The sequence below is a fragment of the Podarcis gaigeae genome (genome assembly GCF_964106915.1).
Source record: "Podarcis gaigeae genome assembly, chromosome: 2".
NCBI classification, from domain to species: Eukaryota; Metazoa; Chordata; class Lepidosauria; order Squamata; family Lacertidae; genus Podarcis; species Podarcis gaigeae.
This window is the reverse complement of record NC_139679.1, coordinates 117,458,350-117,470,631: the sequence shown is the minus strand read 5'-3', so window position 1 is coordinate 117,470,631 and position 12,282 is coordinate 117,458,350. Positions and strand designations below refer to the sequence as shown.

The following is a 12,282-nucleotide window of genomic DNA, read 5'->3' as shown; positions in this document are numbered from 1 at the left end:
TAAGACAGCATTGTAGATGATAAAAATTAAAATTAATTTTTTTTCTTAATTGCACTGGCGATAGCCAGTCTTTGGATTGGGGGCTTTTATCCATTTCCACAGTCACACAATCAAGTAATCAGTAGCTGTACAGGGTGCCACACAGTCACAAAAACAAATTAACCAAAAAAGCCTCAAAAACAAAAACGCAAAATAAATAGCAAAAACAAAAGCGCCAAACTTAAACCGTTCCGGAAGTCCGTTTGACTTCCGAAATGTTCAAAAACCTAGGTGTGCCCCAGAAACAATAGCTGATAGCTGCATCGGACATTCGGCTTCCCAAAAACCTTCGAGAAACGGAACACTTACTTCCAGGTTTTCAGTGTTTGAGAACTGAGGCGTTTGAGTACCAAGGCATTTGAGAACCAAGGTACCACTGTATATATACAACAGTTAATTTACCAGGAGATCGTAAAGTGATCTCTTCACACACAGAGATTTATATTGGCTGGGGCTCCGCCCACACCCACCACAATGAAAATTGCCTTTCCCTTTTCCTTTGAGGGCACAAAGTGCAAAATTGCAACCCAGCAATTCCTTTATTGGAGAGAGAGCCAGCGGGGTGCAGAAACTGGCATGCTCACAGCAACATATGTTGTGGCAGGGCTGCACCACTCACCTGACCTCTGTTCAACTGAGCCTTGGGGCCACAGACAGCCGGGTTCAAATGCCCTCCCAGCCACAAAGCTCACTGCGCCATCTTGCGCTGTTCACCATCTTTCAGCCTAGCCTACCGCGCAGGGTCATTGTAAGAAGAGAAAACGGGAAACTGAGTGTGCTGTTTTGCGCTCCTTGGGGGCATAGCTGTCAACTTTTCCCTTTTCTTGCGAGGAATCCTATTCGGAGTAAGGGAATTTCCCTTTCAAAAAGGGAAACATTGACAGCTATGCTTGGGGGATGGTCAGGATTAAGAAACCATCATTTTCTGTTTTAGTAGTGTGCCACTTTCCCACAGAATTGTGCCCAAAATGGCTGACAGCAACAAACCAAACAAGCCTTCATTCTAACAACTATGTTCTCAGCAGGCATTTCAAAGAAGGTTTTTTGCCCCCTGGTTTTGTGCTTAACTTTTAACTGATTTCTGCTGTGTATTCCTGTATTATAACCTCTCCTGCATTTCTGCTGTAAAGTGCTTGGAAGCTGAGGGGCTGAGCAGTAGATAAAATTGCTAAACTGAAAAATGTACTAGAAGTAACCACCACAACAGTAAGTAAATACAGTGGTACCTCTGGTTGCGAACTTAATTCGTTCCGGAGGACCATTCTTAACCTGAAACCTGAGGTACCACTTTAGCTAATGGGGCCTCCCGCTGCCACCACACGATTTCTGTTCTCATCCTGAGGTAAAGTTCTTAACCCGAGGTACTACTTCCGAGTTAGAAGAGTCTGTAACCCAAAGTGTTTGTAACCCGACGTACCACTGTACACACACACACAATCAATCAATCAATCAATCAATCCATGCAACACTGTATGACACAGCACAAATAAGCCAACCTCGATTTAACAGATTAAATCTGCTGGATGCATTACCTAAGTAAACAACGGCGACATCTTTAGGTTCCATTGAAAGAGGCTTTTCAGTATGACTGGCATTCAAGGCAGCCTGTAACATTTCCCTGATCTTTTCTCTGGGTTGGTTAGATGTGGCCTTGATGACAGACTTTGAGGAAAAGCTGAAAGCACAACAGACAGACAGACAGACAGACAGACAGACACTTGCACTTTGTATTGGGGCTCAACCTTGGCATCTCTTTCCAATACAGACTTCTACCTTTGCCCCTAAGCCAGTGCAGAGAGCATTTCCCTCATTTCTGAAGACACAAAGGGAATCCTCACAGATCAGGGATCAGCGGAGGTTCTTCCGGCTCAGAGGATGCCCAGTCGATCAATCATTTATTATACAGTCACAAGGGCATTAAGCTCAAAGGGTGTTGTTGCCAACGAATGTCCCATCAACGTCTTTGTCTAGAAATGGTGAAACTGCAACCAAAGCTGGGGCAGCCTTCCACCAGCACTAACACACTAATGATGGAGCTGGTTTGGGAAAGGAGGAGGAACGTCTCTCATAACCTCCAAGGGGCTTTAACAGGGTTTTCACATTAAGTCCTTTCCGAAGGTTGGTTCCAGTATGTTTCCGAGCACAATTCAAGGTGTTGGTGCTGACTTTAAGCCCTAAACGGCTTTGGTCCAGTATACCTGAAGGAGCATCTCCACCCCCATCGTTCTGCCTGGACACTGAGGTCCAGTGCCAAGGGCCTTTTGGCGGTTCCCTCACTGCAAGAAGCCAAGTTACAGGGAACCAGGCAGAGGGCCTTCGCAGTAGTGGCACCTACCCTGTGGAACACCCTCCCATCAGAAGTCAAGGGAATAAACAACTACCAGACTTTTAGGAGACATCTGAATGCAGCCCTGTTTAGGGAAGTTTTAATATTTGATGGATTATTGTATTTTAATACTTTGTTGGAAGCTGCCCAGAGTGGCGGGGTATAAATAATAAATTATTATTATTATTATTATTATTATTATTAAACCACCCCCTCTTCATCAACATGCCACTTCCTGGAAGCATTTGTGGCACGTTCTAAGCGCTTGACATTACATGGGCTAATGGTGAGGCCTGTGGCAACATATCCCAGAATCCTCAGCAATGTGCATGTAGATTCTGCAGCATGAGAGCAGTGAATGTGCAAATCACTTTCCGGAGGCAGAAAGTATAGAAACAACTACTTGAGGGAAAAGAACAGCCTACCTTTCAGGAGCCTGCTTCTCATCTCTCTTCAGTTCACAATATGCAAAGTACCGGTAAAAAAAAAAATCAAAAAGAGGCGATTACTAAGGAATGATATCTTTAAGTGCAAGAGCTCAATCAAGATGATTTGGCAGAAGAAAGGCAGCTGATTAGCTCATACTTGTTGCAATGAAATATTCTAACGTCAATTGCCCTCCATGTGCCATGAATGCCTTTGGCACGACACCATGTTTCTCTGACATCACATGGCATTTTGAGTAGTCCCTTAGTTTGTCTATTAAATACTCTGATAATTGCCTTCTGCAGTTTTTCACTCTGTGATGAGGAAAAACTGAAAGTCACTCAGCTCTCCTGGAACATTTGGAGCAATTTAAAGCAATTTCAGGTTCCTTGGATACAGGAAATCTCAAAAGGGTGACTTTGGGGGTTGGGGGGGAGGAACAGGCAGTTCTGAAAAATGGATGTACCTGAGGATGGGAAAGGAAGATTTTGCAAAGCAAACAAAAAACAAAAACCATTTATATTGTTACTAGATTGGGGCCAGGGGTCAGTCTGGATTATATCTGTGGATTCCTTCAGGGCCTGCTACTCTAGTTTAGAATCTAGCAGAAAAGGCCGCCGAACCGGTCAGACCAGTTTCTTTGTAAGATAATGACTTTAGTTGTCTAGTTGAGTACCACCATTGACATGTCCAAAGAGGCTGCTCTGTTGCCATAGAGACAAATGGAGGCAGGCATAGAGACAACAGGCAGGATGCCACATCATCCTAGGATGGAGAATAGGTGTTTGTGAGTTTTGGCTGATGCTGGAAGCGGGATATACAGGGGCTTGTATTACTGTGTGCTGACCCAAAGCTGGACTAGGGGCTTCCCTGGAAACCTAATGCAGAACCAAGATCTGTTGGGGTGTTAATGCTGTGAGCCCCTCCATTCTACAGTCAGTTTGTATATAGGTGGAGATTAAACCATATATCTTAAAGACACCACAATCTTCAACGACCTTCATTGTAAGGAAACCAATACTGATCAGGGGCAGGCATCCCCGAAGTCTCTCACCACTGAAGAGCACAACAATATTTCCAAGATTTGAGATGCAGGCCAGGTAATATTATGCATGCTTAAATTCCACTGGAAACCAAGAAGACAGTTTCCAGTAAGCTCCAAAGCAGACATTACAATGGATGCAAGAACGCTCTTAACCACTCAACTCATTCTCAGCGTATGGATTTCTGACGGAAAGGCATCACTCACACACTAAAGTTGAGCTATCAGCAGGCTTGGGAGAACTTCAAAGTCTGCAGAAGCACAAAAGGTATTTGTGGGGGGAACCTTAAAAGGGAGGAGGCAATATTCCAAAACAACCCAGTGGAAACCAAGCATTATTCAGAGAGCACGGTCTGCTGCTTGACTGCGGGAGGAGAGAAAAATGGTCCATCTTGTATCTCCAAAAATACCTGGCACGACATCATCGTGCTTAGAGGTGCCTTGCCTTGACGCGCACGCACACACTTTCCTCATCACTGGCAGGCAAGGGAATTCTGAGCATGATGACATCACACCACCCAACTTCTCTAGGTAGGCAGATGTTACTGAAAAGAAAGGCAGCGCTGCTACTCTTGGTAGTAACCACATGACTTGCAAAATCACCGTGTTTTTCGCTCTATAAGACGCACCAGACCATAAGACGCACCTAGTTTTAGAGGAGGAGAACAAGGAAAAAAATATTCACTCCCCCTCTGCGCAGCACCTCTCCAGCAAAGCGGGAAGAGAAATGGAAGGGGCTCCGTTTCTCTCCTGCTTTGCTGAAGGGGCACTGTGCAGAGAGGGAAAGCTGTGCAGCACCTCTCCAGCGAAGCGAAGTCAGAACAGCAAGAGGGATCGCTGTGCAGCAAAAGCAGCAAACCCTCTTGCTGTTCTGGCTTCTGGAATAGCCATGCCAAACCTCTTCAGGGCAGGGGGAGCGTTCGTCCCGTTGCCCTGAAGAGGCTTCATGCGGCTATCCCTGAAGCCAGAACAGCAAGAGGGGTCAGTGTGCACCGATCCCTCTCGCTCTCCTGGCTTCAGGGATAGCTGCACAGCCTGCATTCGCTCCATAAAACACACACACACTTCCCCTTACTTTTTAGGAGGGGAAAAGTGCATCTTATAGAGCGAAAAATACGGTAGTTACAAGTCCAAGTAGGTTTAAGATGGCCTTTGCAACTCCTCCCATGATGCCTTGCCATTGTCCACTCTGGCTGGGGCTGATGGGAATTATAGTTCCAAACACCTGGAAAGCAGCTGTATGAGGAAGCATCACTTCTCCGTTCTGGCTACTGTTGGCCCATAGTTGATGGCAAGGGAAGTGGCAGAGACAGCTTGAGTTGGTCTGGACCAGTTGCGTAAAAGATTATACGCCACCGTTGTTTATCTTTGCATAATGTACAAAAGCAAGACATGTTTACCATTAAACCTCCTCAAACCAGTTGCCATGGTGCATCCTTTACTGCTGCCATGGCAATCCCCCCTTCAGGCGCCAGAACTCCGTGAGAACCAATTTCCTAAAAGCATGAGATGCAAAGAAGAGATTGAAGAAAAGAGGAAAACAACACCCAAGTGACTATTTTACGTAAGAAGAAGAAAGGGGAAGAGGCTTTGTGCAAACTATGGTGCATAAAATGCATACATACCCCAGTTCTCATGCGCTCCCTCCTTTGTGGAATAGGGACTCTGGATCAAAAAGCAGTGAGGGTGGGGGGAACAAAACAGACAAAAACGGGGGGGGGGAGGAAAGGCAAACATCAATATGGGAGGGGAGGACACTCAGCAACCCTGCATGGTATTATGGGCTGGGTGTATGTCTCCAGTCTAGATGAAACTCTGGGATCGTTCCAAAACCTGTGATCTATATCTGTGAGGTTAGGGTGTATGAGGGAACTTGGTGGAGCAGCCACAAACTAGTCCCTTTGTGAAGGCAATGACCATGGGCCGGCAGACTAAGGCCCATGGGCCGGATCAGGCCCAATTGCCTTCTGGATCCGGCCTGCGGATGGTCCGGGAATCGCCACGTGGATCGGCAGCTTGCCCGTTCTTTCCCTATCCTTCCTTCAGCGGCAGTGGCAGCGGCTCCTCCCTCCCTCCTCCTGGCTTCTTCCTGCCCTGCCTAGAGGAGGAAGGGGACTGGCCTCTGTTGGTGCCAGCAGCAGCAGCCCTCCAGCGACCGCCATTTTAAGCAGCCCCTCTCCAGAGCCCATTTCGTGGACCACTCATTGTCCCTCCGCTGCCAGCCCCTGCCACTTGCAAGACACAAGTAAGCAGCCACCGGGGCTCATGGTGTAATAATAATAATAATAATAATAATAATAATAATAATAATAATTTGTTATTTATACCCCGCCCATCTGGCTGAGTTTCCCCAGCCACTCTGGGCAGCTTCCAACAGAACACTAAAATACAATAACCTATTAAATTTTAAGTTTCCCTAAACAGGGCTGCCTTCAGATGTCTTCTAAAAGTTTGGTAGTTGTTGTTCTCTTTGACATCTGGTGGGAGTGCGTTCCACAGGGCGGGTACCACTACTGACGCTCCTTCAGGTATACTGGACCGAGGCTGTTTAGGGCTTTAGGGCTTTGTTCTTGCATCATTCTCCGCCCCAAAAATATAGTCTGGCCCCCCACAAGGTCTGAGGGACAGTGAAACAGCCCCCTGCTGAAAAGGTTTGCTGACCCCTGGCAATGACCTTAGCTGCTCAGCTAAGCACCAGACACCTACATCTTAAAAGCGTCGGTTCCATCTTAAATGAGTGATCTCCATGGAAACACTGCCCTCCTCCCCATCCTGCTCACCTGGCTGATATATGTGGCATATTCTTACCCTCACAGCAACCCTGAGAGGTAGGTTAGACTGCTGAGAGACAGTGATGGGGCCCCAAGGTCACCAAGTGAGCTTCAGGGCTGAGTGGGGATTTGATCCCCCGTCACTACACCACCCTGGATCAGAGACAGCAGATCCTAGAGGAGAACTCTCCCCCCCCCCCCCGAATATAGTACTGTATTGCCCATACTGCTGCTCCTTAGTAATGTGAGTTTTTAGTCTGGTTTTAAATGTATTCTTGCTAACCACCTATTCCTACATTTGATAAGAGTGGCAGAAAGCAAAGCAACCAAACAGACAAATAAAATACTCACCGAGCGTTTGCCTTGATGTTATGGTTTGTAACAACAAATTCAGGACCACGGAATAAACTCATCAACTGTAGGAGAGAGAAAAAGTTAACTACAGTTTGCTTCCCTGGGTAAAAATTGTTCAGCATTTTGTCTAACGATGGTGATCCTCTGTGAAAAGCCAACCATTAAACATTGCGGTAGTAGCTGCCTAAAAGAGCTGATTGCTGCTAAACCATTGAGCTTGCCCCACAACTAGAAACGAATACACCCACCCCAGAACAGACCCCTAAGCATTCACACATAGTGGTGCACATATATGGCAAATGCTGTTCTGTAATTAAGTCTTCCACTTGCGGAATGTAGTTTCCCCTCACTCTCCTCCCCCTGTGTGTGTCCCCTGCCTGCCCCAAATCTGCTCCAGTGGGTTGAGGGAACCCCTAAACCAAATGGAGGGCAGGCCTGCAGGGTCGCCAGGGGGAATAGGGGCAAAGGAAGTTCTGTTGGGCGAGTGGAAGCCATCCCACCAGGGCAATAGCTCAGTGCTAGATGAAAACCAGAGGCCTATATTTTGGGTTATGGAAGTGAGAGCTGGACCATAAAGAAGGCTGATCGCCGAAGAATTGATGCTTTTGAATTATGGTGCTGGAGGAGACTCTTGAAAGTCCCATGGACTGCAAGAAGATCAAACCTCTCCATTCTGAAGGAAATCAGCCCTGAGTGCTCACTGGAAGGACAGATCATGAAGCTGAGGCTCCAATACTGTGGCCACCTCATTTGAAGAGAAGACTCCCTGGAAAAGACCCTGATGTTGGGAAAGATGGAGGGCACAAGGAGAAGGGGACGACAGAGGACGAGATGGCTGGACAGTGTTCTCGAAGCTACCAGCATGAGTTTGACCAAACTGCGGGAGGCAGTGGAAGACAGGAGCGCCTGGGGTGCTCTGGATCAGGGGGTCACAAAGAGTCGGACACGACTAAACGACTAAACAACAACATAGTTTGGGTTGACTTTGTGCTCCACTTTCTGTACAGTGGAATTGATTATAATCTGCTAACATGTAAACCGGTGTTCAGGGATGGGCAAGAGAGGAATTAGTACTCACCCATTTTGTTGAGAGCTTCTTAACATCATAGTAATCAAATGTCTCTGGAGGATTGGAGAACACAGAGAAATTCATCTGGATGTTATAGAACGTTACTGCAACAAGAGAGGAAGGAGAATTACATCCGCATTGAAATTCGCAAGTGACTTTTCCTACACATCATCCTTTGTGGGGAACACAGCTATTTTTTGGGAAGAGGGCATTTAATCTGCTGAATGCAAAGCTGTGGCTGATGCCCTGAGATGGTGGCTTTCTGTATGCTTTTCCCCCAAGGTGGGTAGATCTTGTGTCTTCCAATACTTTGCGATGAGTATTCTTGCTGCTGTTGTAGCGTACATAAAGAATGTTCTATCCTTCTTTGGCACCAATTGGCCGACGGTACCCAAGAGAAAGGCCTCTGGTTTCTTCAGAAAGGTATATTTAAATACCTTTTTCAGTTCATTATATATCATTTCCCAGAATGCCTTAATCTTTGGACACGTCCACCAAAGGTGAAAGAGAGTACCTTCATTTTCTTTACATTTCCAACATTTATTATCAGACAAGTGGTAAATTTTTGCAAGCTTGACTGGGGTCATGTACCACCTATAAATCATTTTCATAATATTCTCTCTTAGGGCATTACATGCCATAAATTTCATTCCGGTGGTCCACAACTTTTCCCAGTCAGCAAACATAATGTTATGACCAATGTCTTGTGCCCACTTAATCATGACTGATTTCACCATTTCATCCTGCGTATTCCATTTCAACAGCACCTATCTATCATCTATCTATCTATCTATCTATCTATCTATCTATCTATCTATCTATCATCTATCTATCTATCTATCTATCTATCTATCTAATCTATCATCTACCATCTATCATCTATTTTCTGTTGTGACTTCCCTCCACCTGTGCTCAGCTTCCATTGTTTTTCATTCCTTTAATATTGCGTTTAAAAAAGTTATTTACATATTCCCCATTAATCCCTTTTCATCTTTTAACCTTAACTTTACGAACTTCAGTCAATGCATATCAATAAATTTGTTTTGGAACAATGTTTTGTCATGTATTCTTCCACACATTCCCCTTCTTTTCCTAATTTCTGATTTGACTGGAATCTAATAGCTGCTGTCATTTTGGCCAATTCAATGAATTCACAAAGCTTGTACTGCCACTCTGCTACTGATGGAATCTTGTCCCCTTTCCAATTTTTAGCTATTAGCAATCTGGCAGCAGCTGTAGCATATAAAAACACTTTTTTATTGTCACTAGGGATGTCCTTTGAAACTAAGCCTAATAGAAAGGCTTCTGGTTTTTCCTCAAATGATGTTTTAGACATATTTTTTAAATTTTTCATGAATACTGCTCCAGAATTTTTTAATTTTCCCTCATCCCCCCACACGATACATTGTTCCCTCTCCCTCATGACATCTCCAACACTTACTTGATTTTAATTTGTATATTTTGGCTAGTCTGACGGGAGTCATATACCACCTGTACATCATCTTCATCTGGGTTTCTCTAATTGTGTAACAGGCAGTAAACTTAATATCTTGCTTCCACATTACGTTTTAATGGAAATCCCATCTATTACCTGGATCTGGCATGGTTCCTGTGGGTGCTGGTGTAGACCAAAAAGTCTCCAGCGTGGTCTTGGCATTTATATTGATGGTTGATGCTTTCGATTCAGTGATAAGTTTTGTACTGGTGAGATGAGGAACAGATACGGTTTCAGAAGCCTGATGTGTCGTCCCATCGTATCTAGAGGTTGAAGAAACCTGGGTAGGTTTGGAGGTGGGCACAGTCCAGGTGCTTTTGGGAGCTGTCTCAGCATAATGAGAAGTTGGCATGTACCAGGTGGGTTGAGTTGCGATGCCCGGAGGGGTAGCTCCATCGGGTCGAGAGGTGGATGCAGTCAACTCCTGTTGATGTGTTGTTCCATCTCTGTCAGAGGTTGGTATTTTCACATAAGAGTTAGAAGGAACCCCATCAGCTGTTGATGCTGTAGGTTCTGCTTTGGGTGTGGCTTCATCAGACCTGGAAGGAGACACTGTCCATTTGGTTTTATAAAATTATAATAATACAGTGGTACCTCAGGTTACAGATGCTTCAGGTTACAGACTCCGCTAACCCAGAAATAGTACCTCGGGTTAAGAACTTTGCTTCAGGGTGAGAACAGAAATTGTGCTCCGGCGGCACGGCAGCAGCGGGAGGCCCCATTAGCTAAAGGGGTGTTTCAGGTTAAGAACAGTTTCAGGTTAAGAACAGACCTCTGGAATGAATTAAGTACTTAACCAGAAGTACCACTGTAATAAGAATTTATTATTTATACCCCACCCATCTGGCTGGGTTTTCCCAGCCACTGGGTGGCTCCCAATCGAATATTAAAAACACAATACAGCATTAAACATTAAAAGCTTCCCTAAACAGGGCTGCTTTCAGATGTCTTTTAAAAGTAGGATAGTTGCTTATTTCCTTGACATCTGATGGGAGGGCATTCCACAGGGCGGGTGCCACTACCGAGAAGGCCCTCTGCCTGGTTCACTGTAACCTCACTTCTCGCAGGGAGGGAACTGCCAGAAGGCCCTCAGAGCTGGACCTCAGTGTCTGGGTTGAATGGGGGTGGAAATGCTCCTTCAGGTATACAGGCCAGAGGCCAGGACAGAGGCCATTTAGCACTTTAAAGGTCAGCACCAACACTTTGAATTGTGCTTGGAAATGTACTGGGAGCCAATGTTGGTCTTTGAGGACCGGTGTTATGTGGTCTTGGCGGCCACTCCCAGTCACCAGTCTAGCTGCTGCATTCTGGATTAGTTGTAGTTTCCGAGTCACCTTCAAAGGTAGCCCCACGTAGAGCGTGTTGCAGTAGTCCAAGCAGGAGATAACCAGAGCATGCACCACTCTGGCTAGACAGTCCATGGGCAGATAGGGTCTCAGCCTGCGTATCAGATGGAACTGGTAGATAGCTGCCCTGGACACAGAATTGACCTGTGCCTCCATGGTCAGCTGTGAGTCCAAAATGACTCCCAGGCTGCGCCCCTGGTCCTTCAGGGGCACAGTTACCCCATTCAGGACCAGGGAGTCCCCCACACCTGCCCATGAAGGAACAGTCCCAGAAGAGATTCATGGAAGACCATTGTCCGGAAGTGTGGCTGCAGACTTAGAGGTTGTTGCTAAAGAAGACAGAGGCACAGTTACAACCACATCAGGGTTGGCTCCGGATTTCACTGAGTCTCAGGAGGCTCAATAGGAAATGTGGTAGAAGCTCTACTGGGGTCCTTGATAACTGTGGCTTCCAGGGTAGCATTTCCAGTGGGAAAAACATCTTGAAATACATGTCATCTCTGTCACTCTACAAAACCCACTCAAATCTGATATCTTTACATAATGCATTCAGAGAGCGATACAATTTTTTATCTGTGCCAGGCAAGAGAAATACGCAACTTAGAAAACTGGGCATTTTAAAATTTGTGATAACTGATGAGAGGAGAATATTATCAAGAGAATTTTATTATTTATTATATACATTTTTGTTAGCTACCTTGGGTGATTCAACAGCTTTGAGACAGTGATGATGATGATGCTTTTACTACAATCAATTGGTATATAACGTATTTTGTGATATAAATAAAAAGTGGATATAAATTTAGCAAATAAACGTAAGAAGACCCAGCCAGGGTCCTGCTACCTCCCTGTAAAGCAGGACTTGGGACTGGGCCCACCGTCCTCCAGATGCTGCCGGACTCCAACTCCCATCAGCCCTGACCATTGGCCATGCTGGATGCAGGGGCTGATGGGAGTTGGAGTCCAACACCTGCAGGGCCACAGGTTCCCTGTCCAGAGCCAGCTGCCCATGAGGCAAGGTTTTAACCCGGACCACCCCATTCTATTCGCTACGTACCTGTGACTGAGGGGTCAGGGGCTTTGCTTGTCAGTGGTGGAGCTAAAGATGTATAGTTAAAGTCACGTGACCCTGTTGAAAAGAGGGAGAAATGCACAGAGATGAATAAATACAAGATTGAGAAATGCATAAATACGAATAAAGACAGGGTTCACCAATACACCATTCACATGGATGCCAACTCTTTGAAAATACCAAGATCTTGAAGTCTGAGTAATAGGTTAATGAAAGAATGCTTTTAGATATCTCTGGAGCCCAACTCTGGTGCAGGAGAGGAGGACAGTGTCATAAAAAATATGACATAAAAATATGGGAACTGCCTTAGGTCCTAAACTAGGAGGACGGCCATTCACAACA

The 12,282-nt window shown here is 45.6% G+C and overlaps 1 protein-coding gene and 1 long non-coding RNA gene across 4 annotated transcripts in view; both read right to left on the bottom strand.

The window, feature by feature from the left end:
• LOC310838313 overlaps window positions 1-12,282 on the bottom strand; it is a 437,762-nt gene that overhangs the window by 248,526 nt on the left and 176,954 nt on the right. The gene's annotated exons all lie outside the window — the stretch shown is intronic.
• Window positions 1-12,282, bottom strand: part of LOC310837197 (adhesion G-protein coupled receptor G4-like) — a 60,760-nt gene that overhangs the window by 41,423 nt on the left and 7,055 nt on the right. For all 3 annotated transcript variants that reach the window (XM_083723243.1, XM_083723244.1, XM_083723245.1), the window contains 7 exons: window positions 11,926-11,997; window positions 9,619-10,074; window positions 8,037-8,131; window positions 6,956-7,020; window positions 5,459-5,498; window positions 2,791-2,816; window positions 1,572-1,714 (listed from right to left, as the gene is read on the bottom strand). In XM_083723243.1, the coding sequence (XP_083579369.1) occupies window positions 1,572-1,714; window positions 2,791-2,816; window positions 5,459-5,498; window positions 6,956-7,020; window positions 8,037-8,131; window positions 9,619-10,074; window positions 11,926-11,997 (897 nt within the window). The remainder of the gene's footprint in view (window positions 1-1,571; window positions 1,715-2,790; window positions 2,817-5,458; window positions 5,499-6,955; window positions 7,021-8,036; window positions 8,132-9,618; window positions 10,075-11,925; window positions 11,998-12,282) is intronic.